Source organism: Felis catus, chromosome A3, assembly GCF_018350175.1.
Source record: "Felis catus isolate Fca126 chromosome A3, F.catus_Fca126_mat1.0, whole genome shotgun sequence".
In the NCBI taxonomy this organism is placed as follows: domain Eukaryota; kingdom Metazoa; phylum Chordata; class Mammalia; order Carnivora; family Felidae; genus Felis; species Felis catus.
Window position 1 is genome coordinate 11,841,560 of NC_058370.1, and position 24,225 is coordinate 11,865,784.

A 24,225-nucleotide genomic window follows, 5' to 3' on the forward strand; every position below is an offset into this window, starting at 1 on the left:
TCCTGTCTTGTTATTTTCTTAACAATAAGCATTATGATTTTATGGGGCACCTGTGTGGCTCAGTTGGTTAAGTGTCTGACTTCGGCTCAGGTCATGATCTCACGGTTCGTGGGTTCGAGCCCTGTGTAGGTCTCTGCTGACAGCTCAGAGCCTGGAGCCGGCTTGAGATTCTGTGTCTCCCTCTCTCTCTCTGCCCTTCCCCCACTTGCACTATGTCTCCGTATCTCAAAAATGAATAATGTTAAAAACAAATAATAAGCATTAGGATTCGAAACACTGTACATATTTGCTTCATAATTTTCAGCACTGTGTATATTTTCTATCTATCTATACAAATTTATAAACAGGTATCACTATTTTCTTTTCTGAACCATTTAAGAGTAAATTAGAGACATCATGTCCTTTACTTTTAAACTTCTCTATGCAGGGTGCCTGGGTGGCTCACTCGGTTGAGCATCTGACTTCAGCTCAGGTCATGACCTCACAGCTCGTGAGTTCAAGCCCCAAGTCAGGCTCTGTGCTGACAGCTCGGAGCCTGGAGCCTGCTTCAGATTCCATGCCTCCCTCTCTCTCTGCCCCAACCCACTCACATTCTGTCTCTGTCTCTCTCAAAAATAAATAATAAAACATTTTTAAAAATTTAAACTTCTCTATGCAAATTTAGGAACAAGGATATCCCCCTATGCAACTGTAATATAACCATCAAAATTGGGAAACCTAACATTGATACAATACTGTTCCTTACATGCCACAGTCCATATTCCAGTGTCAGCAATTGGACCAATGATATCCTTTATGGTGACCCTCACCTATCAAGGGTCCAAACACAGCACTGAAGTCAGCTACCACACCTCTGTAGGCTCCTTTGACCTTGACAGTTAGGAAGCTCTGGCTGTTTTGTAGAATGTCCCTCAATTGGGATGATTTGCCTGACAATTCCTTATGGTTACATCAGGTTAAATGTTTCTGCCGTATCTTCAGGTGTATCCCATCGAGTCACCCATGGTTTGCCCCATTATCGAGGATACTTTTTTTGAAAGACCGCGAATGGGGGAGGGGCAGCGAGAGCTGGAGACAGGATCCGAAGCGCGCTCTGCGTTGACAGCAGCGAGCCCGATGCCGATCTCGAACTCACGAACTGCGAGATCATGACCTGAGCCACCCAGGCTCCCTGAGGATGTTACCTTTAATCACTCAGTGAAGAAGGTGTCTGCTAGGTTTTTCCATTACAAAGCTGCTAATGTTCCCTTTGTAAATAATTTCTGGGGAGATCATTTGAGACCAAATAGTCCAGATCATTTTTAGAATCGGAAAAGGTTTCACTAAAGTCTTACAACCTGTTAAGGACTGAGCTTGTCCACCTGATTCTAACCACCACCTAAGCCGCTGCCCCACCCAAGCTACAACAGGTTTGCGGTAACACTAGCCTACCTCACATTCTATAATAGGATTTGCTAAACTAGCCTAAGGATGCATTTTACCTGAGGTCCTTTCTAAAAGATAGACTCCCAGGCCCCACCCACACCTACCAATCAGAATCTCCAAGGGAAGGGCCTGAGAATCTATTTTATAGTAAGTGACTCCCAGGTAATTCATGTCTTCAGGCCAAGTTTGGGAAACACCTCACTTAATAATAGCAGCTTAGTCACCAAACATTTACAGCTGCTAGCTGCTTAGGTGGGGCCGGGCACTGAGTGGTCTCAGGGATGGGTGGGGGGAATAGTGGTGACATTGGTAGCTCATTTATTAAGCACTTATTTTGTTCCAGGCCCTGTCCTAATGCTTTCTGTGGACTATTTAACTAGATTCCCATAACTCTATTAAGGAAGACACTCATTAATCCCATTTTATGGATAAGGAAACCAAGGCAGAGATTAGAATAATCTGTCCACTGGTCACAGAGCTAGTGGGTGCTGGGAATAGGAGGCTGTGCAGTGTGCCTGAGACCGTGCATCTAATCACACTTCTGTACTGAAACACCAAGTGCTGGGTTCCTGCTTGTGCAAATTACTCATCCTATGTGGCCTCCACTCCCTCATCTGTGTAACGGGAATGCTATTAGCGTCTCTCCTGAAGGGCTGGTTAAGAGGATTCAAGATAGGACTTTTCCAGAGTAACCTGAATGCCTGGCTTTGATCATCTTTCAGGAACTAGACGATTAAATCAAAATTATTTGTGGGTGGGGAGGTACTATGTCGGGAACCAAGGATGAGAAAGATTATCGTTATTCCTGTACTCTTAGTGCCCCGCTGAGCCCTATGTGGGACGCTCAGCAGACACTAAGGAAGGGTGGGGAATAAGGAGATGAATACAGGCAAGAAAGCATCCAGGGACCACGTCGTCGAGGGCCTGGGCAGATCCGGTTTCCACCAGGCAGCGGCCATCTTCCCTTGCCTGCCGGCCTGAGTCTCGCCTCCTCTGCCCAGCAAGGCCCTGCTCCCCACAGACGGTGGGGCCAGCTCCAGACTCTAGGAGACACGGCCCCCTTCAGGCTCTGCTTACCACCGCACAGGCCCCTAATTCTGGGGGCCACTGAAAGGAAGTACCATTGTAAAAGAGCCCCCTCTTACTTCCATTTCAATGCTAGGAATATGTATTGAAGGTATTTGGGACCAAGTATGAAAGAGAGTAGGGCACAAGACAGGCAGAGTCCTTGCCCTCACGAGCTTAACTTCTGAGTATGGGAGACAGCCATTAAAACAAGGAATTGTACATTTAGTTACTTTTTAAATGTTTATTTATATTTGAGAGAGAGACAGAGACAGACCCAAGACAGGAAGGGGCAAAGAGAGACGGAGACAGAATCTGAAGTAGACTCCAGGCTCCGAGCTGTCGGCACAGAGCCGGACGTGGGACTTGAACTCACAAGCTGTGAGATCGTGACCTGAGCCGAAGTCAGACGCTTAACTGACTGAGCCACTGAGGCGCCCTCACAAAAAATAATTTAATGAGGTGTGAGTTGCCTAGCACATAGCAGATGTTCAGAACATTTGCCGTGCTAATACACATTGAGTAGGGTTTACAGACTTGACCAGTAAAAAACACACAACACCCAATTAAATGTGATTCCTAACAAACAACAAATAGTATTTTTAGCATGAATATTCCTCGCATTCACTTCTTGACTTGAGCAAATTATACTTCTGTGAAATATTTCATATGTATTTATACTAAAGTTACTTGTTGTTTGCTTGAAATTAACATGTAACTGGGAGTCCTGTATTTTACCTGAATATTGAGCAATGGGGCCACAGAAGTAAATAGGAATCCTGACCTCAGGAAACTTAATAGTATAGTCCGAGTATTTATACAAAAGTTTAATAAATACTCTGGGGGCGCCTTGGTGGCTCAGTCAGTTAAGTGTCTAACTCTTGGTTTCGGCTCAGGTCATGATCCCGCGGTTCGTGAGTTCAAGCTCCGCGTCAGGCTCTGCACCAACAGCAAGGAGCCTGCCTGGGATTCTTTGTCACTCCCTTGCCTCCCCTCGCTCACATGCTCACTCTCTCTCAAAACAAATAAATAATTTTTTAAATACACACTCTGATTAATATCAGAAGTTTCTAGAGGAACATCAGACATGAAAGTCTGATCTAGGAATCCAAACTGCAACTGGGAAGCAAAAACAGTGGGGGAAGTGGAGGAGGGGGCCAGCAGGACCAACTATTTCAGAGGAATAGTGGGAGACCTGACACGCTTGTGACGTGGAAAGGCCCGTACGGTCAGAGCACAAGGAGTAGGAGTGTCGGGAGTTGAGGCTGGAGAGGCAGGCAGAGGGCAGAGCACAGGGGGCCTGGAGGGGGACCCTGGAGGGGGCCTGGAGGGCCACAGCAAGGTGGTGGGACTTTATCCGAGGGTAACTGGAGCCTTTGAAGGGTTTTCAAGGCTCCTTCTGGCAGCTTGGTGGAAGATGCAGTGGATGTTGGCTAGAGAACACTGGAGAGGCCAGAAGGAAAGCTGCGTCGGTAGTTCAGGTGAGGTCACGGCGGGTTTTGAGATGCTGGTGGCAGTGGGATAGTGATGTGGGAGCTAACATCATAATTTTGTAACATGGGGTGTTGAGGTAGACAAAGGAGTTAAAGATGATGTTTAGGCTAACTCTTGAGCAACCTGGAGGGACGTGTAGCACCTTCCCTAAGGTGCCGGGGGGTGAAGGACCCAGCACGAGGTGTGGTAGTAAGAGGGCAGAGGAAGAGCTCACTCAGCTTGGGCCATGCAGAACCAAAGATGCTTTCGAGTCATTCTGTGGACAGCTCTTAGAAGAAGCTGGCTCTGTGGGCCTGGAGCTCCAGAGAGCTGTCTGGTCGAGAACTACGGGTCTGGGCTCATCAGCACATGGACGGTAACGAAAGCCAAGAGAAGAGTGGTCAGTGGGGGGGAGTCTGCCTGGGGAGAGGACATGGGGTGAGCCTAGGGCAGAGGCTGAAGAATTCCAACAGCTAAGGGAAGGGAACCAGGAGATGGCAGCTGCCTAGGAAATGGAAAAGGAATATGGTAAAGAAATAGGAAAAGAAACCAGGACGGTGTTGCAGCAGCAGCAACGGTTTCTAAGAGGAGGGCCGGGTCAAGAGCACGAAACAGGCTAAAGATGAAGTGGAGGGGACTAAGAGAGACTGACCTATCTGCTGGAGTCAGTGACGTGCCTTGTCCTGTCTGGTCTCTGGGGGAGGGCAGGGTTCAAAGCACAGGTTGGAGGAGCTGAGTAAAATTGGGAAAGAAGAGAAACTGAAGCACTGGGGGAGGACAACCAGCTCAAGGTGTCTGGGTATGAACTTGGAGGAGAGGTAGGGGCCAGTAGGCAGATGGTGGGAGAAACCCAATCACGTTCAGATGCTATTTAGGAAGAGAGCCAACAGCAGGCGACACTCGACGCACTCGAGTGGGAGGGAGAAGGCCCGGGTGGAGAGAGGAGGAAAGGTCTAGGTGATACTGTGAGCCTGTGGACTTCTGGCTTCTGGTTTCTTCACAAAGTAGGAATGTTTACTATTTATTAAATGGCTCCCATTTATTAATCCCTTACCATGAACACTCACCAGTCTGTAATTATACATTTGATTACATGTGAATCCCCAGTGCCTGGCACAGTGCTGGCACATGGTAGGTGTTCAGTCAATACTGTGTATGCCTGAATAGGAAGACATCATCCCTTTCCCCAATAAGGAAATTTTAGAAAGTTTTTTGGCCAAACTGAACATGAGAGCTTTCACCATTGCAGATGAAACACTCAAATGCCTGCCGATTCTCACTTACTTACATACCTAAATCAAAAGTAAAAATATTTTGTCTAGTCGTAAGAAGTCAGAAGGAGGATCTTCTTTAAACCTAGACCAGGTCTTGTCACTCGAACCTCCAACGCTCCCGTCTCACCCAGAGAAAAGCCCCAGATCTGCCCCCCTCCGGCAGCCGCCTGTTGACACGCTCCCATGACTGCCCCCTCACTGCCCTGCCCCAGTGTAACACACAGGCTCCCGTGAGGGCCTCTGAACATTCCCTCCAGGAACGCTCTTCCCTACCTGGTCAGCAGGCTTGTCCCTTGTTTCATTCAGGTCTCGGTTCAAATGCCATTTTCTTGATCTGTCTGGGATGACAAAGGACTTCAAGGACTGCCGCCATGTGTAGCATTAGACCTTGTGATTTCCTGATGTGTAACCGGAGTCCAGGACTTAACTGCTTTAGCCAAAGGTGGGGGTATAAAGGCAGGGGTAAGAAGACTCACGGATTGCTGGTACTGTCTGTAGCAAGAGGGAATGATAAAGAGGGAGGGGCATGGAGGGAGGAAGCTGGAGATGCTGAACTCAGTTTGGGCCGTATTAAATTTAAGGTTCCCATGGGATTGGGATCGGAACGGACAAGCCCAGGGAGAGAAGTCCAGGAGCTGAGAGCCCACAATGCAGCAGACGTCCTGCCAGGGTTTTGTGTACGTTGCTCCTTGAATCCCAAGAACTTTAAGATGCAGCTATTCCTGGAAATGTACGACTAGATAAAAGCAACACTTGTAGGGGCGCCTGGGTGGCTCAGTCGGTTGAGCATCCAACTTCGGCTCAGGTCATGATCTCACAGTTCGTGAGTTCGAGCCCCACGTCGGGCTCTGTGCTGACAGCTCAGAGCCTGGAGCCTGCTTCCGATTCTGTGCCTCCCTCTCTCTCTGCCCCTCCCCTGCTCATACTCTGTCTCTCTTTCTGTCTCAAAAAATAAAACATTAAAAAAAAATTTTTTTAAATAAAAAAAAGCAACACTTCTACATTTGTTTTAAATATATGTAATTAAAAATAAGTAGACATTTGAATAGTTCATCTGCAGTGATGAACGCTCTTATAGTCAATTTGGCCAAAAAACTTTAAAAATTTCCTTACTGGAAAAATGAATGACTTCCTTATATTCAGGCATATATGTTATTTACTAGGCATCTTTTATGTGTCAGCACTGTGCTAGGCACATATTAACTGTGTAATTATAAATTGATAAGGGATTAGTAATTGGCAGCTAATTAATAAATAGCAAATATCTCCTACTTTATAAAGAAACTAGAAGCCAGAAACATCACTCCTATTTTATTGTAGGGAAACATTTAAAAAGGGAAAATATTTGCCAGATGTCCCACAGCCAGTGGCAGCGTGAACTTAAACATGCGCTCAGATCTTAATGCACAAAACCCTTTACTACAACATCTCGGGGATGCTAAGTCATTGGAATGGAGCTGAAGCCACGTGTCTAAATAAAGCCTTATTTCATGGAGCACGATCACTTCTTGCCTCACCAGAACTCCCAGCTGTGACAAGTAGGGGTTGTGTTCATTTCCAAGAGAGGACAAGCTCAGTGAGGCCCCACTATTAAAGCGTCAGAACAAAGATCAGAGCCAGACGGGACTTGTGACAAACAAGAATGTCTCCTTAGAAAGAGCAACAATCTTCTGGAGTCTCCTCAGGCCCAAACCTCAGCAAAAGGTGGTTAATGAGGGACACCTGGGTAGCTCAGTCCTCAGTGTCCGACTCTTGATTTCGGCTCAGGTCACGATCTCGCGGTTCATGGGGTCGAGCCCTGTGTCAGACTCTGTGCTGACAGCAGGGCCTGCTTGGGATTTTCTCTCTCCCTCTCTCAAAATAAACGTTTGAAATTTAAAAAAAAAAAAAAAGTGGTTAATGAAAACAGGCATTACAGCTTGCCAATCGGATAAATTATGAAATTTATTTATATTTCACCTTTTAAAAGCCAGAACATAACAAATTTCACTTTCTGGAAAGTCATCTTATTAGAAATACATGAAGTGCACTTAATACAAGGAAATCAGTTTCTTGGTACCATTAGTGAGATGGACAGTCATTCGTTCCCTCAAATGAAGGCTTTGTCAAATTTCCCTCCAGATTCAGACCTCTCAAGTCAGGGAGGGCTAAGTGAACTTTTTCCAGAAATCACAGTGAAGGCGCTGACCTTAGCATTTGGGCCCTCCAAAGCAACACCCCATTAGAAAAGATTATTCTGCCTAGCAAAGGGCCCTGTCTTTGCCGGTCACTAGGCGTCTGCAGCCCCCACTGGCAGGCAGGGAGGCCCACAACAGCGGCGCTCACAGGCCCCAAAGCTCCCTGTCACTTACAACCTCAGCCACTGACCAGAAAAACTTCCCATGTTCAGAGTAGAGAGGTCTGACACGAAAAAATGAACCTAAATCCACGTCTTTTGGTTATGTTCCTACAGATTAGACTGACACCGCTCTCAGCCTTGTATTTATTAATATTCGCAAAACATGGTGAACTTCAAGTTTCTTGAGCTAGTTTCCAGCAGTTTCCATTAACAAGCGCTCACAAGAGCTGTGTTTGCCTTTTTAACAGTGCGTCTTGTCAAAAGGAGACAGCAGGCTGTGAGACTAGATTTCCCATGACCTCTGCTTTACAAGGCAGGTTTCACACACTGATTTACAGATGGAAATCAGTTTCATAAGGAAACCATTTATGATAGAAAAGCAATACTCAGATACTCAGTTTAATCTAAGTTACCAAAGAAAAGATAAAATAACTAGAGTATCTACTGGAGCCCCCAAACCTCTTCTTCTTATTCTTGGGAGGACTCCTTCTCGTGCCTCAAGGACAAGAATGTAAGCAGGTTCCCAAACAGAGAGGCAAACATGACGCAGTCCTTTGAAAATACCATGTTAGTTCGAAAATCAGAACCAAAAAGCTACGGCCCTCGCACTGCTCTTAGCTGACCCTCCTCCCCACTTGTGGATAAATGGAGTTTAACTTTCCTAACCTAGAAACACTTATTGTCACTAAAAAGACGTGGTTACACCTTATCCTAAAAAGGCACCATGCAGGCATTTAAGACTGAACCAGTTAACTCTAAGGGTGTGCAGGAGCGGTAGGAAAATAGAACTAATCAAAACTTCCAGCATCAGATCATGCTAAACCCAGAACATTCACCCCAACAGGCCTTTTGCAATGTTTCCCAGGAGGGACACTCCAGCTTCCGGCAGCTGCTGCTAAGGACCAACTAACAGAACCTCCGCAGCACAGAAGGAGCTCCACCACCGATGGGACACACGTTTGCCAGAGCTCACACACCTCACCTCAGGGACAAGGAGAGGAGGGAGGTGCTGGTCTCGTTTGTGCTATTCGTGACCCAGAACAGGTCCTGGCTGGCTCAGAGGACCTGAGAGATGCACACTAAAGGGGAGGAACGAGAGTGAAACAAGGGTAGGTGGAGAACCTGGATTCTCTTCCAGAAGAGGAAGCAGAAACTCCAGGGAGCAGCTGAGGGCAATCAGAGACCAGACACATGACAGAGTTAACAGTAGGGGAGACCCCAAAGGAAGGGACGGCTCTGACCTGGGGACCTTTTTCCCTGTCAGAAGTGACCACAGCTCACTTCCAGGTCTGTTGTACATTGAAGGTGTAGGAGTCACAGGTTTCACGCCCAACACACAACGGACGCTCTGGAGCACGAGCTGGACAGTAGAGACCGCTCACTGATCGATGATGGAGCGCTGCAACACCTGATTCATCATGTCCTCTTCATCAACATCGTAATCCTGAGGGCGAAACACAGACCCTTGGCCCCGGCACCTGTCACAGCCGCAAAGACTGTCGTTCAATGGGGGAAGCGGGGCGGCCCAGTGACAGGCTCCGGAGACGCCTGGCCCAGCATGGATCCCAGCTTGTTTCTGGTGCCAGCCACGGAGCTCTGAGCAAACGGCTCGACCTCTCTGGGCCTCTGCCGCCTCCTCCTGAGGATGAGAACACTGATGGCTCCCTTAGACGGGGACTGTGAGGACCACAGGGCACCTGTGCGCGGGGCGTGGCACAGACCGAGTGCTCACATGGGAGGACTTTCACTGCAGTGAAACTGGACTTTTAATTCAACGAGGCCAAATTACCTACTTGATTACAACTCGGGAATTTCATCTGTCTTCAGGGCACTAACAAAAAGGACAGTTATTGGGAAGTCTGAATCTCAGACACTCTCTTAGACTGAGAATACACATTCTTAGGACAACTTAGGAAAGAGTCATGCTTTCCTTCTTGGGTCCTGAAACACAGCCATTAAGACTGAATGCTGTTCTAAAATCCTCACAGCATACATATATATATATATATATATATATATATATATATATATATATATATATATATATATATATATATAAACAAACAAACAAACAAACGTTCTACTTCAAGGGTTTGGCCAAATTTATCCATTACTAGAATGCTAACACAACAGTGGGTCCCTTCAAACCACTCAGCACTAGGGAAAGGACACAAACCGGATGACTACTTTTGGCAAGTGGATGTGTTTTGACCTAAGATGCTCTAAAAAACATGTGACACTTCATATGGAATTCTGCCTTTCCAGCTTCTTGGGGTTGGGACAGGCGGAGAAAACTGGCAATGCCGTGCCTGTGTCTCTACACACTGCTGTCAGCGGGAGCTGATGGCAGCATGACATGTGTCAGGTGCCGTCTGGCTTGCAAATCCTCAGGGAGACCATTTCCATTACCTGCCTGGTGCCCATGGGCATCTGAGCTTCAGGATCCCAAGCCAGGTGCTGGAACGGGTAGAAACTACACATACCAAAAGAAAGTGGGAAAAACTTCTGGAAGAAAACCCAGGAGTAATCTTACATCATGTCTCACTGTAGACACAACAAAGGCTCTGACCACTCAGTGGGCTCACGAACATAGACCACACAGCTGCTGTTCCAGGGAGCCCATCACATCAATGACAAAACTCAACAATGGGACCCACAGCTTTCCAGGTAAGAGAAGGGATGTTGTTGTGCTGTTACCCCAGGGGAGAGATCAGGCCCCGGGCTCCAGACTCACCACAAAAGTGTCGTAAGAAAACTGGTGCCGGCGCTGGATGTGCTCTATGAAGTTGGCGCTGCGGTAGTTGGGGTCTCCCCAAGGCATCGAGGCACATATCGGACAAACCTTTCAACAAAAAAGCACGGTCTTAGGCACCTGACCTTTGAGCTAACATCAGCCCTCTGTGGCCCGTATCTGGCCTTTCTTCCAGGGCAGCTTTCCTGACACATCAGTTTAGGGCCTGGCCACTCCTTCATAGGTACGTTCGTATCCCAGAAAACACTGTCAGTCTCCCACTCAGGTCAAATGACACGTGAGAGTGCCTAACGGCTTTGGCTATGATACTACCCTTTCCTGATCCCCTACTGTGGTCAGGACAATGTGTTAGCCCAGTAGGGGCCTAGACTATGGCCTTCTGACCCAGCACACAAAATGATCCAAAAGCACAAAGAAAAACAAGGAAATGACAGATGAACAATAACCTGAGGAAGTAAAACACAACCTTCTGTGCCATTTTTACAAAGTAAATGCTGAGACAAGAGGGCTGACGTTGAAAAGCCCTCATATAAGAAGTCGATTTGGGAATTATGGGGACCACATCAAAATAAAAAGCTTCTGCACAGAGAAGGAAACAATCAGCAAAACTAAAAGGCAACCAACAGAATGGGAGAAGATATCTGCAAACATATCAGATAAAGAGTTCGTACCCAAAATCTATAAAGAACTTATCAAATTCAACACCCAAAAACCAAATAATCCAGTAAAGAAATGGGCAAAAGACATGAATAGATATTTCTCCAAAGGCATCCAGATGGCCAATAGATATGAAAAAATGCTCAACATCACTCATCAGGGAAATACATCAGGGAGATACCACCTCACACCTGTCAGAATGGCTAACATTAACAGCTCAGGCAACAACAGATGTTGGCGAGGATGCAGGGGGAGAGAGAGGCTCTCTTTTGCACTGCTGGTGGGAATGCAAACTGGTGCAGCCACTCTGGAAAACAGTATGGAGGTTCCTCAAAAAATTAAAAATAGAACTACCCTATGACCCAGCAATTTCACTACTAGGCATTTATCCACGGGATACAGGTGTGCTGTTTCAAAGGGACACATGCACCCCCATGATTATGGCAGCACTATCAACAATAGCCAAAGTATGGAAAGAGCCCAAATGTCCACTGATGGATGAATGGATAAAGATGTGGTACACACACACACACACACACACACACACACACACACACAATGGAGTATTACTCGACAATCAAAAAGAATGAAATCTTGCTATCTGCAGCTACATGGATGGAAATGGAGGGTATTATGCTATGTGAAATTAGAGAAAGACAAATATATGACCTCACTCATATGAGGAATTTAAGATACTAAACAGATGAACACAAAGGAAGGGAAGCAAAAATAATATAATAAGGAGGGGGACAAAACATAAGAAACTCTTAAATATAGAGAACAGAGGGTTGCTGGAGGGGTTGGGAGAGATGGGCTACATAGGTAAGGGGCATTAAGGAATCTACTTCTGAAATCACTGTTACACTATATGCTAACTAACTTGGATATAAATTAAGTAAATTAAAAAAAATAAAAACAAAAATGAAACAAAATGAAAATAAAATAAAATAATAAAGAAGTCAGTTTGGGCGTTGAAGACTGGGAGGTATTTGGAAAGACACAACATGAAAGGGTGCTCCACAAGACTGGCAATGGCACAGAGGAAAGGCCAGGAGTCAGCAGTACAGGCATTACAGGCGATCAGCTGGCTAGAATGGAAAATTCAGAGATGGACAGAGAGGAGCTGGGACAGGGTGAAGCAGGCCTCAGTGGTCAGCTTAGAGATGGCACTCCACCAGTAATAAGGAAGGTATCGTAACAAAAGGGATTAGCAAAAGACGAATCTGAAATGGTGGAAGATTCCTGGTGGAAGGAGCTGGGCAGGCAGCTGTGGATATGGGGCTAGATCATGGGTCAGGTCAGGAGACTGAGAAGGAGGTCACTTCCAAAGGGAAGGGCTGAAACATCAACAGTTAAGAAGGAGTTCTGTAAAGGGAGAAGGGATAGAACAGAGGGCCAATGGATGAAGGAAGAGAGGCTTCAACAGAGACAAAATAACCACAGGAATGTCAGAAAGCCAAAGGAGGGGAAAAAAGAGAAAATTAGGTTGTAGTGCCAGAAACCGCAATGTTGGGTATAGAACTTACTTGAAAGGAAAAAGAGGAAAGGGTAGTACTACTGAAAAGGACCACACTCAAACAAAAAAAAAACACAAAAAAACCCTACGTACCAGTCTGTGATACTTAAAGGAGTGATAAACACTTTCCTAGTAATTTTTTTTTAATGTTTATTTATTTTTGAGAGACAGATCATGAGTGGGAGAGGGGCAGAGAGAGAGGAAGATACAGAATCCGAAGCAGGCTCCAGGCTCTGAGCTGTCAGCACAGAGCCCGACACGGGGCTCGAACCCACAGACTGTGAGATCATGACCTGAGCTGAAGTCGGATGCTTAACTGACTAAGCCGCTCAGGTGCACCGTAATTTCATATACATTCCCTTTCCCCACAACTATAAAGATACTACTCTCAAAAGGAAAATGACAGCTTTACACAGAAGACATCTGGTGGACACCAAGCGATCCAACAAAGGGGCCAACAGATATCACATGACCCCTGAAGCGGCATCTGGAGGACACATCGCTTATGGAACGTCCCTGCTTCTAATGATGAAAAAACACACAAACCCAAATCCAAGGACCTCTTACAAAACAACTGGCCTGTCCTCTTTAAAAATGTTAAGGTCACGGAAGGCAAAGAAAGACCTAAGCACCAGAGACACGACAATTACGTGTAACACACAGATCAAGGACTTGGGGGCAGGAGGATATTGCTATGAAGGACCTAACAATGGTTAAAATTCAAGGGCAGTCCACTTTTTTTTTTTTTTTTAAAGTAATCTCTAGGCCCAACGTGGGGCTCCAACTCACGACCCCGACATTAAGAGTCGCATACTCTTGGGGTGCCTGGGTGGCGCAGTCAGTTAAGCGTCCGACTTCAGCCAGGTCACGATCTCGCGGTCCGTGAGTTCGAGCCCCGCATCGGGCTCTGAGCTGATGGCTCAGAGCCTGGAGCCTGTTTCCGATTCTGTGTCTCCCTCTCTCTCTGCCCCTCCCCCGTTCATGCTCTGTCTCTCTCTGTCCCAAAAATAAATAAACGTTGAAAAAAAAAAAAAAATTAAAAAAAAAAAAGAGTCGCATACTCCAAGTAAGCTGGCCAGGCACCCCTACAATTGTTAAAATTTAAACATGAATTTTATATTAGATATCAGATTATGTCAAAGTTACATCTCCTAAGTGTGACAAACACAAAAAACGTGATTTTCGAAGAAAATGCTCTTGTTCTTAGGAGGTATATGCTGAAGTGTGTAGGACAAAAGGTCATGGTATCTGTAACTTATTACTGAATGGCTAGCAAAATGTGGAGTATCATGCAGAGTATCATTAAGCGTATACTGTAAAATGTTACCAATCTGTGAATCTAGGTGAAGGGTACACAGGAGTTTGCTGCACAACTCCTGTTCATTTTTCTGTTTAATTTTTTTCCATAAAAGGCTCCTCTTACCACAGATTTGGTGTCCGTGCTATGGGACAGCTTGCAGTGTTCCACTAGCCCTTCCTGATCAAAGTTCTTCTCGGGACAGTACGGGCAAGGGAAGGTGTAACGGTTTGGGACGTTCCTGGAAGATGAAAGAAGAAATCTCTTTGTGAGTACCCTTCCACACTTCAATCTCCATACCTCCAAAAAGGAGCAGAGTTCAACGTGTTATGACAGGGATTCTGACAATTACCTGAGAAGCACATCAACTGTTTTGAACATAACTTCATAGCAGAGCTAACATTTGAAGTGAACATCAGAGTTCTCCACACCCCACCCCAAAATGAAAACGGACAGATAATAGTTATACATCCGTAGCCAAAATACATCTGAATAACTATACATCCACTTCCCCAAACTCCTACAACTAAACCCTGAAACATGCAAAGTGTCCACTGTCTTCATAGCAGAAGAGGACCTCCACCTGAGGGAGTCATTCACCTTGGTTGAAGGGAGGCATCCTTGGTGGTGGCCTTCACACCTTCCATGATGTAATTCTGGTATTTGGAACAGGTAGCCACGTGGGCCCGGATCTTGGATAGGAAGAACTTAGGAAGAATGACAGCCCACAAGTTAGTCAGACCTTGGACCAGGTCCCACATAGTCCCAAAGCAAGGGCAAGGTGAAAACCAGACCTGTACCACCCTGGCAAACAATCTCACCAGACTCCCAGCTATGCTGACAGGGCTAAAACCACGTTTGCTGCAGGGGCTCTGTTAATACCAAAGCTGATGTCTTACTTGACCAATCCAGGATGTCTGCTTCCACTCGAAAATAACTCTCCTAGAGGTTTTTGTATTCAAGGTATGCTCTCTGCTCAGACACACTCCAAACCCAGGGAAGGTTTAAAAGTTTTACACATAGCATTTAAACTCGCCTCTTCACAGCAAGCCAAGAACCACATTCTATTATGTGCAGCAGCAAAAAGTAATCATTTAAGTATAAGAGATAAAGACCAGTAATTCTAGTTAAGGTACAGAATTCCAGACTGTGGTAAATCATCTTTAAAAAACAAAAACAAAAAACAGAAATCCAGAAATCTGAATTCTATTTCTCCTACAGAATCTAGCCTTTACAAGTTGAAAAGAGAAAACCTAGAGGAGAGTGCTTCATCGCAGGTGTTCTAAAAAGAAAGTATAAGGAATGAAGAAAAAGGGGAGGTAAAGGGAAGATAAACATTTTCTGAGGCAGAATACACGTAGAGATATGATACGATACAAACATTAATCTTTAAAATGGAGAATATCAAAAGTATACAGAAAAAGAAAAATCCATCACGCATACATAAAGTAATGGGTAACTTCATTTCAGTATCCTGAGTTCCAAAATTAAAGGAAGGCACAAGAAAAAAAGGAAGTTTCAATATTTGAGCTCTGGTTTACCATAATGCTTCTTTCTGTCTTACCTCCAGCTAAAGAACTTGACTTCGAGCTGCCAAGCAAAGAGCTCCCAATTAAAAGGGATGGTAAATATCCCCATTCAGAACAGTAGCCACTGTGTACCCTTAGTGCTAAATCAATCTGAAAGGAAGGAGATGGGAACGTATATCCATCCTATGGCCATCCACACTAATGTGTTAAAGTAACGAAACTGACACGTTAGACTAGTAAGTCATTAAGTGAAAAATTTTTTTCAAAAATGAGAAAAAGCTCTAGAATTATATACTATGATCCTATTTTGTAAAATTCTGACAACTGTATTTGGTAAAAACCTTAGATCTGCGTTTGTCAAAGGGCAAAAAATGTTTTGCAGCCTTCTAAACTGAATCACTTGTAAAGAGGTCATCTCTGGGGGCACCTGGGTGGCTCAGTTGGTTAAGCATATGACTCTTGATTTTGGTTCAGGTCACGATCTCACAGTTTGTGGGATTGAGCCCTGTGCTGAGCCCTGTGCTGGGCTCTGTGCTGACAGCATGGAGCCTGCTTGGGATTCTGTCTCTCTGCCCCTGCCCCTGCCCCCACCCCCATTCACTCACACCCCCTCTCAAAATAAATACATTAAAAAAATAAAAAGGTAATCTCTAGAGTAGGAAACAAGCCTACATTATTTTATACTTTTGTATGATCTGAAATTAAGAAAATCATAATGATTTTAAAACCTGTAAGGCTGTGTGTATCTCTTGGAAAATAAGAATAATATTTCTCCTTTATTATAGATGTTAAATACACTGGATTCTAACAGGATTATACAACAGAATGGATGCACTTCAAATGTTTGGTATTGCTATTATAATCAAGTAATTTCATACTGACCTTTATATCATGATTCCTATCAAGTGCTAAAAAGTTCAAATATTAAGTTTTATATCTATATTGACACAGATGACAAAATTTTCCCTCAAACTCATTACAGCAGATAACTTTTTTGAGATGACCTCATCTTATGTTAAAACAATTAAGAAATAAAGGCTCCTGGATGGCTCAGTTAGTTAAGCATCCAAATCCTGATCTCATGGTTCAGGAGACAGAGCCCTGCGTCAGGTTATGCGCTGACAGTGTGGAGCCTGTTGGGGTTTCCTCTGACCCTTCCCAGCTTGCAAACGCGTGTGTGTGCTCCTTCCTTCAAAATAAATACATATTTAAAAAGAAATAAATAAATAGCATTGTCATTATGATCTAAAGTTACGCATAATTTTGGAAAAGCGCGTCTTTTAAAGGAACAAAATGGGATAACGTTTTAGTTTCCAAAGCTACGATATATAATATACTAAACCAACTCTTAAAAAAGCAAATCAAAACCAATAAAGGTACTAAAATCAAACAGCACAGCCACTGCTGCAGATAACTAGCATGCACACGTGCTGTTAGTCACCTAGTCATGCTCTAACTTGAGAAACACGTGGCAACAGCTCTGTGTTTTACCCCCTCATCGCAGAAGGACACCGACTTCCGTTTTACTTCCACATACATTTTTACGGCAGCCATGGCAAGAAGTCTCTGTGCTCTCGATCTGCCGCTCGAGCTCCGCGGCTCGGACGCCAGGTGCCAGAGCGCTGCGACACACCCCACAGACAGGCTTCTTCGGCTTCAGACATTCCTGCAGGCATGCAGAGCAAAAGCTAGAACAAGACACACAGAGAACCTGCGTCATGCATCGTGGAGACAAGACAACAAAAATGGATAAACTTTTAAAAAGACGTCAATGAGTAATGGGTTAAAAACACGTTGCTCCCTAACTCCTGATTCAAATGCGGAGTCCTCCCAGGCCAGAAAAGCAGGGGGTGGAGGTCCTGCAAAGCACACACAGGTCCACCAACAGAAACAAATGCAAAACAAAACGCCAACTATCATGGTACACGGTGAGAGGGGTCATGGCACAGTCTTCAAACCTCAGCACCTGCCACTGAGGGATCTGGGGGAGTTTTCCTGAACCTCGGTTTTTCCTCTCTGAAATGGAGACGGCAGTAGCTACCTCTGGGATTACTGGAATGGGATATGGATAGCAGACCCTTCTTAGTACAGTGTCAAGCACCTGTGAAATGCACCACAAACACGAGGTGCTACCATTAGAGGTGAATATAAAGCACCACGAGGACACAGAGAGAAGACCAACTAGTTGTGACCCAAGGAAGTCAGGGCTGGTAAGACTTCAAAGGCAGCATTCATGAAACAGCCTTAGAAGAAAGAGCTCAAGTGCAGAAGGGAAGAATACTCTAGGCCCTTAGACTTAAAAAATTCAGGATGCACCTAAGGAAATAAAAGTCTAACACTTTTCCTCAGAAACAGTAGGAACCCAGATGTTTAAAGATATCAATCAACAAGGCCAAATCCAAGTTTTAGAAAAATAGCTGAGGTTATCATGGACAATAGAGTTCTTGTTAATTTTTTTTTTTTTTTTTTTTTTTTAAGGTGAGGAAAGACAGGAGCCTTGAAGTAGAACCAAACAGATAGCTAAGGCAAGGAATTCTGAGGGCCTGAGGCAACAGTGAATTAACTGAAGAAATGATTCAGAGGGGGAGTCAGCAGTACTTGGTAGCTTACTGAGTTTGGAGAAGGAAAGTCAAAGATGGCCAAGTTTCTATCCTGAAACTAGGCAGGTAATAATGCTGAGATAAGAATGAACGGACACACAGAAAGAATGGACACTAAGACATGAAAATAGCCCAGCTACATACCCAACCTGAGACACTTAAGGCAGGATAATAAAATCTGTTAGGAAGAACTCAACACGTATCATCAAAGGTAACCTGTGCATCTCACAAATTTTTACTGTCTCTAAGGATTTTCTTCCTCTTTGTCATTAAGCTAAATGTTAACACTGCCACACGAAACAGACCAGGCTGGAAGAAGGTGAGGGGGCCTAGTGATTCATCACTGAGAGTAAAGCAGAGAAGGAAACAAAATCCCAGTCTTGATTTTTTTTTTTTTAATGTTTATTTATTTTTGAGAGAGCAAGAGGGAGCAAGCAGGGAAGGGGCAGAGAAAGAGGGAGATACAGAACATGAAGCAGGCTCCAGGCTCCGAGCTGTCAGCACAGAGCCCGACGCGGGGCTCAAACTCACAGACGGTGATATCATGACCTGAGCTGGAGTCCGATGCTTAAGTGACTGAGCCGCCCAGGCACCCTGATGTTTATATTCCAAAGTGGAGAAAAACACAAATGTTAATTTCCAATACGGATGAAGTATACGAAGGAAATAAAACAAGGCAAAGAAATCAGCCGACATAGATCATACAGAGCTTCTTTAAAGAGGTAGTAATATTTGAGTGGCACCTGGGCGGCTCAGTCAGTTGAGTGACTGACTCTTGCTTTGGCTCAGATCACGATCCCTGGGTTGTGGGAACAAGCCCTGAGTCAGGCTCCGTGCTGAATGTGAGGCCTGCTTTGGATTCTCTTTCTCTGGCCCTCTGCCTCTGAGCTGAGACCCAAAACTATGAGGACACAGCCACACAGACCTGGACACAAAGAGGTACACACAGAGATGATATACCAAGTGTAAAGGGGTTTCCAAAAAGCAGGAAGGGAGGCTGTGGGACCATGATGGGTAGACCACTGAGAGAGGGTAAGTGATTAGGTTGGAGAGGTAGACAGGGTCTTGTGGCCATCACTTATTGTACCTTTTCTCAAAGGCAGATCACCAGAGTAACCCAAGAGAACTGAGGGTCCCAGAGAAACGAAGCCTAGATGGTAGGTAAAAGCAGCTTCAAGCCTTCCTTCAAGCACACACCAGAATACACAGCTCATTAACCAAATATGCACAAGCCACTTTGTGCCGGAGACATGCCCAACATGCAAGCCTTTTTTTTTTTTTTTTTTTTAACGTAATGTATTGTCAAACTGGCTAACATACAGTGTGTAAAGTGTGCTCTTGGTTTTGGGGGTAGGTTCCCGTGGTTCATCGCTTACATACAACACCCAGTACTCATCCCATGAAGTCCCCTCCTCAATGCCCATCACCCATTTTCCCCTCTCCCCACCCATCAACTCTCAGTTTGTTCTCTGTATTTAAGAGTCTCTTATGGTTTGCTTCCCTGTTTTTTTTTTTCCCCTTCCCTTCCCCCATGGTCTTCTGTTAAGTTTCTCAAGTTCCACATGAGTGAAAACATATGCCTTTCTCTGACTTATTTCACTTAGCGTCACACCTTCCAGTTCCATCCATGTTGTTGCAAATGGCATGATTCCATGCTTTCTCATTGCCAAGTAGTATTCCATTGTATATATAAACCACATCTTCTTTATCCACTCATCAGTTAACGGACATTTAAGCTCTTTCCATAATCTGGCTATTGTTGAAAGCACTGCTGTAAACATCGGGGTACATGTGCCCCTATGAATCAGCACTCCTGTATCCTTTGGATAAATTCCTAGTAGTGCTATTGCTGGGTCGTAGGGTAGTTCAATTTTTTGAAGAATCTCCACACTATTTTCCAGAGCAGCTGCACCAGTTTGCATTCCCACCAACAGTGCAAGAGGGTTCCTTTTTCTCCACATCTTCCCCAGCATCTGTTGTTTCCTGAGTTGTTAATTTTAGCCACTCTGACAGGTGTGAGGTGGTATCTCAGTGTGGTTTTGATTTGTATTTCCCTGATGAGGAGTGACGTTGAGCATCTTTTCATGTGTCTGCTGGCCATCTGGATGTCTTCTTTGGAAAAGTGTCTATTCATGTCTTCTGCCCATTTCTTCACTGGATTATTTGTTTTTTTGGGTGTTAAGTTTGGTAAATTCTTTATAGGTTTTTATACTCTTTATCCGATGTCATTTGCAAATATCATCTCCCATTGTTGTTTGCCTTTTAGTTTTGTTGACCATTTCCTTTGCAAGCCTGGTTTTAAATGGTTCCTGTATCTTGGGCTGGCTTTCCGTTTCCCTTTTTTATTTATGGACCTTGATCTAGTCCAGTCTTCTAGATGCTCCACCCTTTCTGTTACAGCGGTATGTACAAAGTCCCTTCTCCTCCAGCTATTTGCCACTGAATTGCAGAGACACAGTCATTTAGGGCTTGAAATAAAGTTTTATGAAAACTCAATGCCCCATCCAGCCAGAGCTACAAAGATGCTGGTTTCCAAGCATAGACGTTAGCAAATATCTGCCACTTTTTGCTGAGCAAAAAGCACTTGGCTAGAGCTAAGGGAGACTTAGCTCCCCTCACAGGGGTGCATCTATCTGTCTTCAATCAGCAGAGTTGATGAACACCTCGAACTAGCGTGGTGAGTATAGAAAAGAGCCAAGGTTTAAAACCCAGTACTTCCCCCTTGACCTCTGACCTGGGGAAGGTTCATGTGGCTCAATAAAACCTCGAATTTTGCTGCTCTTCAGTTGCTCAATTGCACTAGATCAAGCCTCTTTATAAACATTAATGGTAAATGAAATCCAATGAGGCGTGCCTGGGTGGCCTAGTCCATTAACTGAGAGTTAAGAGCTGGCAAGGTCAATCTTGCCTCAGGTCATGATCTCTTAAGATCGAGCCCTGAGACTGGCTCTTTACTGATAGCACAGAGCCTGCCTGCGATTGTCTCTCCCTCTCTCTGCCCCTCCCCTGCTCACTCTGTCTCTATCAAAAAAAAAAAAAAAAAAAGTAAAGAAAAGAAATCCAATGAATTGGTCCAAAATTAGGTAAATGTAGAAAGGAGGGCTGATCCAAGGAAAAGAGGATTCAATGAGAGCGCTATCTAGCCTCCACCGTAACTCACATGAGTTTGCTTCCACCGCCAATTTCTCGGTTCATCCACCCATTACCCAATCGCTCCCCTACTCATCCACACCACTTTGATCCCTGTAATATCCTCCCACCGCACAATGAATTTTCACAATACTTTGAACACTTGTTAGTCTCACCTACCATCAATTCACTAGACTGTAAACTGAGGGCACTATCACCTTGTTTCTTACTACGCCCCAAGAATCTGGCACATAGTGAGCACACAAAACACTTTAGTTGGCTGAATGGAAGATTGGAAGATGGATGCTCAGACACACGTTAGGCACTGGGGACACAGAGAGGGGCAATACAGATATGGTCAGTGCCCTCACGATCTCCAAGTTTTGCTCTATGTAAGGACGAAGGAAGCCCCAGGAGTGAAGCAGAGTAGTTTAAGTAGGGATGGTGTGAAGGGAGGTGGCTTAAACGGGGACTTGAAGTCTGCAAAGGATGTGCAGTAGTTGGCAGGGGAGATGCAGATGGGGTATGAAGAGTTCCAGTGGGAACAGCCCAAAGCCAGAAAGAGCTTAGAGGACTTGAAGAAGCAAAAAGCAGTCAGTGTGGCTGGAGAGCCCTTGCCAGGTGCCAATCATTCTCTGGGCTGGCAAGGAGACACCTGCAGTTCATCTGGGAAGGGTCAGACAACGGTGAGCCTGCCCCCTGCGAGTCTCGATGCCCTCACCTGCAAAATGGCTGCCAACCCTCTTCCTCTGCAGGACTGCAGCGCAAAGAACACCTGTGAGGCCCAGCAGGCGCCTATCGTGCCTACTCTCCAGCAAAGGTGTCCTAAAAACAATACCAAGGTGATACCCGTGATAAGCACTGCGGGAGACCACCGAGGAAATGCCAACTCCCAGCGGCGAGAAGTGGCCACATTTTCTACAGTTGTTTCAACTTAGGTGTGTTTGTGTGTCTGACGGAGCAAGGCTTGGGTTCAAATCCCGCCAACCTCAAGGCACCTACCCCAGCCCAGGGTCTGTACTATCTATTTCAGACACATTTCCTTCAGTCGTCCTAACCAGCGTATGAGCAACATGCAGGCCACGGAAGCTTAATCTCAAACAAAAAACGCAGCAAACCTCGCACACAAGTAGGAATGCCAACAATCGCTACCCGCAACTCCCAACCCCTTCCACAGTTAAAGGCAGACTGGTGAGATCTATTATCAAGACTTCCCTTTTGTTCTTTTAGTCTAGTTCAGCGTTTTTCCAGTTTCGGTGCACATTCGAATTACTTGGCAGAACTGGAGACATGACGCCATACGTGCCTTACTTTAGGAGCGACGCACAGACTAGTCAATAGAAACTGCGGCTAAGGGCCGGCTTTTTTTTTTTTTTTAAGTAAACTCTGACCACTCGAGATCCAGAGTCGCACTCTCTACCGATGGAGCCAGCCAGGCGCCCCACCTACGGCCGAGGCCGATTTGAGGCCCTCCCTAATCCCCAGCAGGGTGCCACTCCAGTATCGGGGGTGAGAAGGAGCCTGACAGGCCGCCTGGAACAGAGTAGGCGCTCAACAGACGGCGGGATACTTGGAAGCGAGCAGGGCGGAGAAGCACGCCCCGCCAACTTCCACAGACCTTCAGGAACCCCGGAGGGCCCCGCGAAGAGCCGCCTGTAGACCGGTCCTTGAGCTTCCGCCCCGGAACCCTCCCAGCCCGGTCTCGCCCCTCCCTACCAGACTCCCCCCGACCAGGCCCAGGCTTGCCGCTTACACGTGACCACAGGGCACCTGCACCGGCTTCTCGTACACTTCTAAGCACACAGGACACGTGAAGCGGCCCAGGGGGTCGGCCTCCGCAGCGGGCCCAGCCAGCTGCGCACCACCCTGACGGTCCTGCTGTTGCGCCGCCATCTTGCTGCCGCGCAGAGCGGCGCAACGGCGGCCGAGAAGGAGGAGCCCGAGGGGGCGGGGCGGAGGTAGTAGGCTGGCGCGCGCTGGGGGCGGGGCTCGCGGCCCACGGTGGGAGGGACGGGGTGAAACGCTGTGCGGTCCGGGGCACTTGGGGCGTGGCTTATGGGAAGGGCGCGAGGCTGGGGAGGGGCCAGAGGATGGGCCACTCCTCCTGGCCCTCGGACGGGAGGCTGGGAGGGAGGGTGAGAGGAGGGAAATCTGGAAAATGTGGAAGTCCCATCGAGAGCCCGGAAGAATTGGAACAGGCCTTGTGTCACTGCAGGTGTTTCCTCGATTTAAATCGTGACTGTCATCACTATTACTTAATATTTTACCCCAAATCGAGTTGCCTTTTCTTTAAACTTAGGCAAATTTTACTTACTTTTATTTTTTAGGCAAACAAATTTTAAAGGGAGACCACTCCTGAGCTACAAACAGAAATTTTTTTTTTAAGTTTATGTATTTATTTTGAGAGAAAAGGGGAGAGAGAGAGTGCATGTGAAGGAGGGGCAGAGAGAGAGGGAGAGAGAAGAACCCTAAGCAGGCTCCACACTGCCTGCACAGAGCCCAACACAGGGTTCGTTCACACGAACCGCGAGATGACCTGAGCCGAAATCCCACTGACCCACCCAGGTGCCCCCAAATCTGCCTGATTTCTTTTTTTTTTAATTTTTTACGAGTGTTGGCAGTTTATTTTTTTATTTATTTATTTTTTTTAATTTACATCCAAATTAGTATAGCATTGGTGGTATAGTGGTGAGCATAGCTGCCTTCCAAATTAGTTAGTATACAGTGCAACAATGATTTCAGGAGTAGATTCCTTAGTGCCCCTTACCCATGTAGACCATCCCCCCTCCCACAACCCCTCCAGTAACCCTGTGTTTGTTCTCCATATTATGAGTTTCTTCTGTGTTGTCCCCCTCCCTGTTTTTAGATTATTTTTGTTTCCCTTCCCTTGTGTTCATCTGTTTCGTCTCTTAAAGTCCTCATATGAATGAAGTCATATGATGTTTGTCTTTCTGTGACTAATTTCACTTAGCATAACACCCTCCAGTTCCATCCACATAGTTGCAAATGGCAAGATTTCATTCTTTTGGGTTGCCGAGTAATACTCCATTGTATATATATATACCACATCTTCTTTCTCCATTCATCCATCGATGGACATTTGGGCTCTTTCCATACTTTGGCTATTGTCAATAGAGCTGCTATAAACATGGGGGTGCATGTGTCCCTTC

General features: G+C 45.6%; 1 protein-coding gene across 1 annotated transcript; it reads right to left on the minus strand.

Moving 5' to 3' along the window:
- Positions 1–7,163: 7,163 nt before the first annotated feature.
- Positions 7,164–22,984, minus strand: RNF114 (ring finger protein 114). Its single transcript, XM_003983392.6, has 6 exons — positions 22,809–22,984; positions 16,864–17,014; positions 14,398–14,504; positions 13,924–14,038; positions 10,310–10,417; positions 7,164–9,019 (listed from the first exon to the last, which is right to left on the minus strand). The coding sequence occupies exons 1-6, from the start codon at positions 22,946–22,948 to the stop codon at positions 8,954–8,956; spliced, it is 687 nt and encodes a 228-aa protein (XP_003983441.1). The 5' UTR covers positions 22,949–22,984; the 3' UTR covers positions 7,164–8,953.
- Between the last annotated feature and the right edge of the window lie 1,241 nt (positions 22,985–24,225).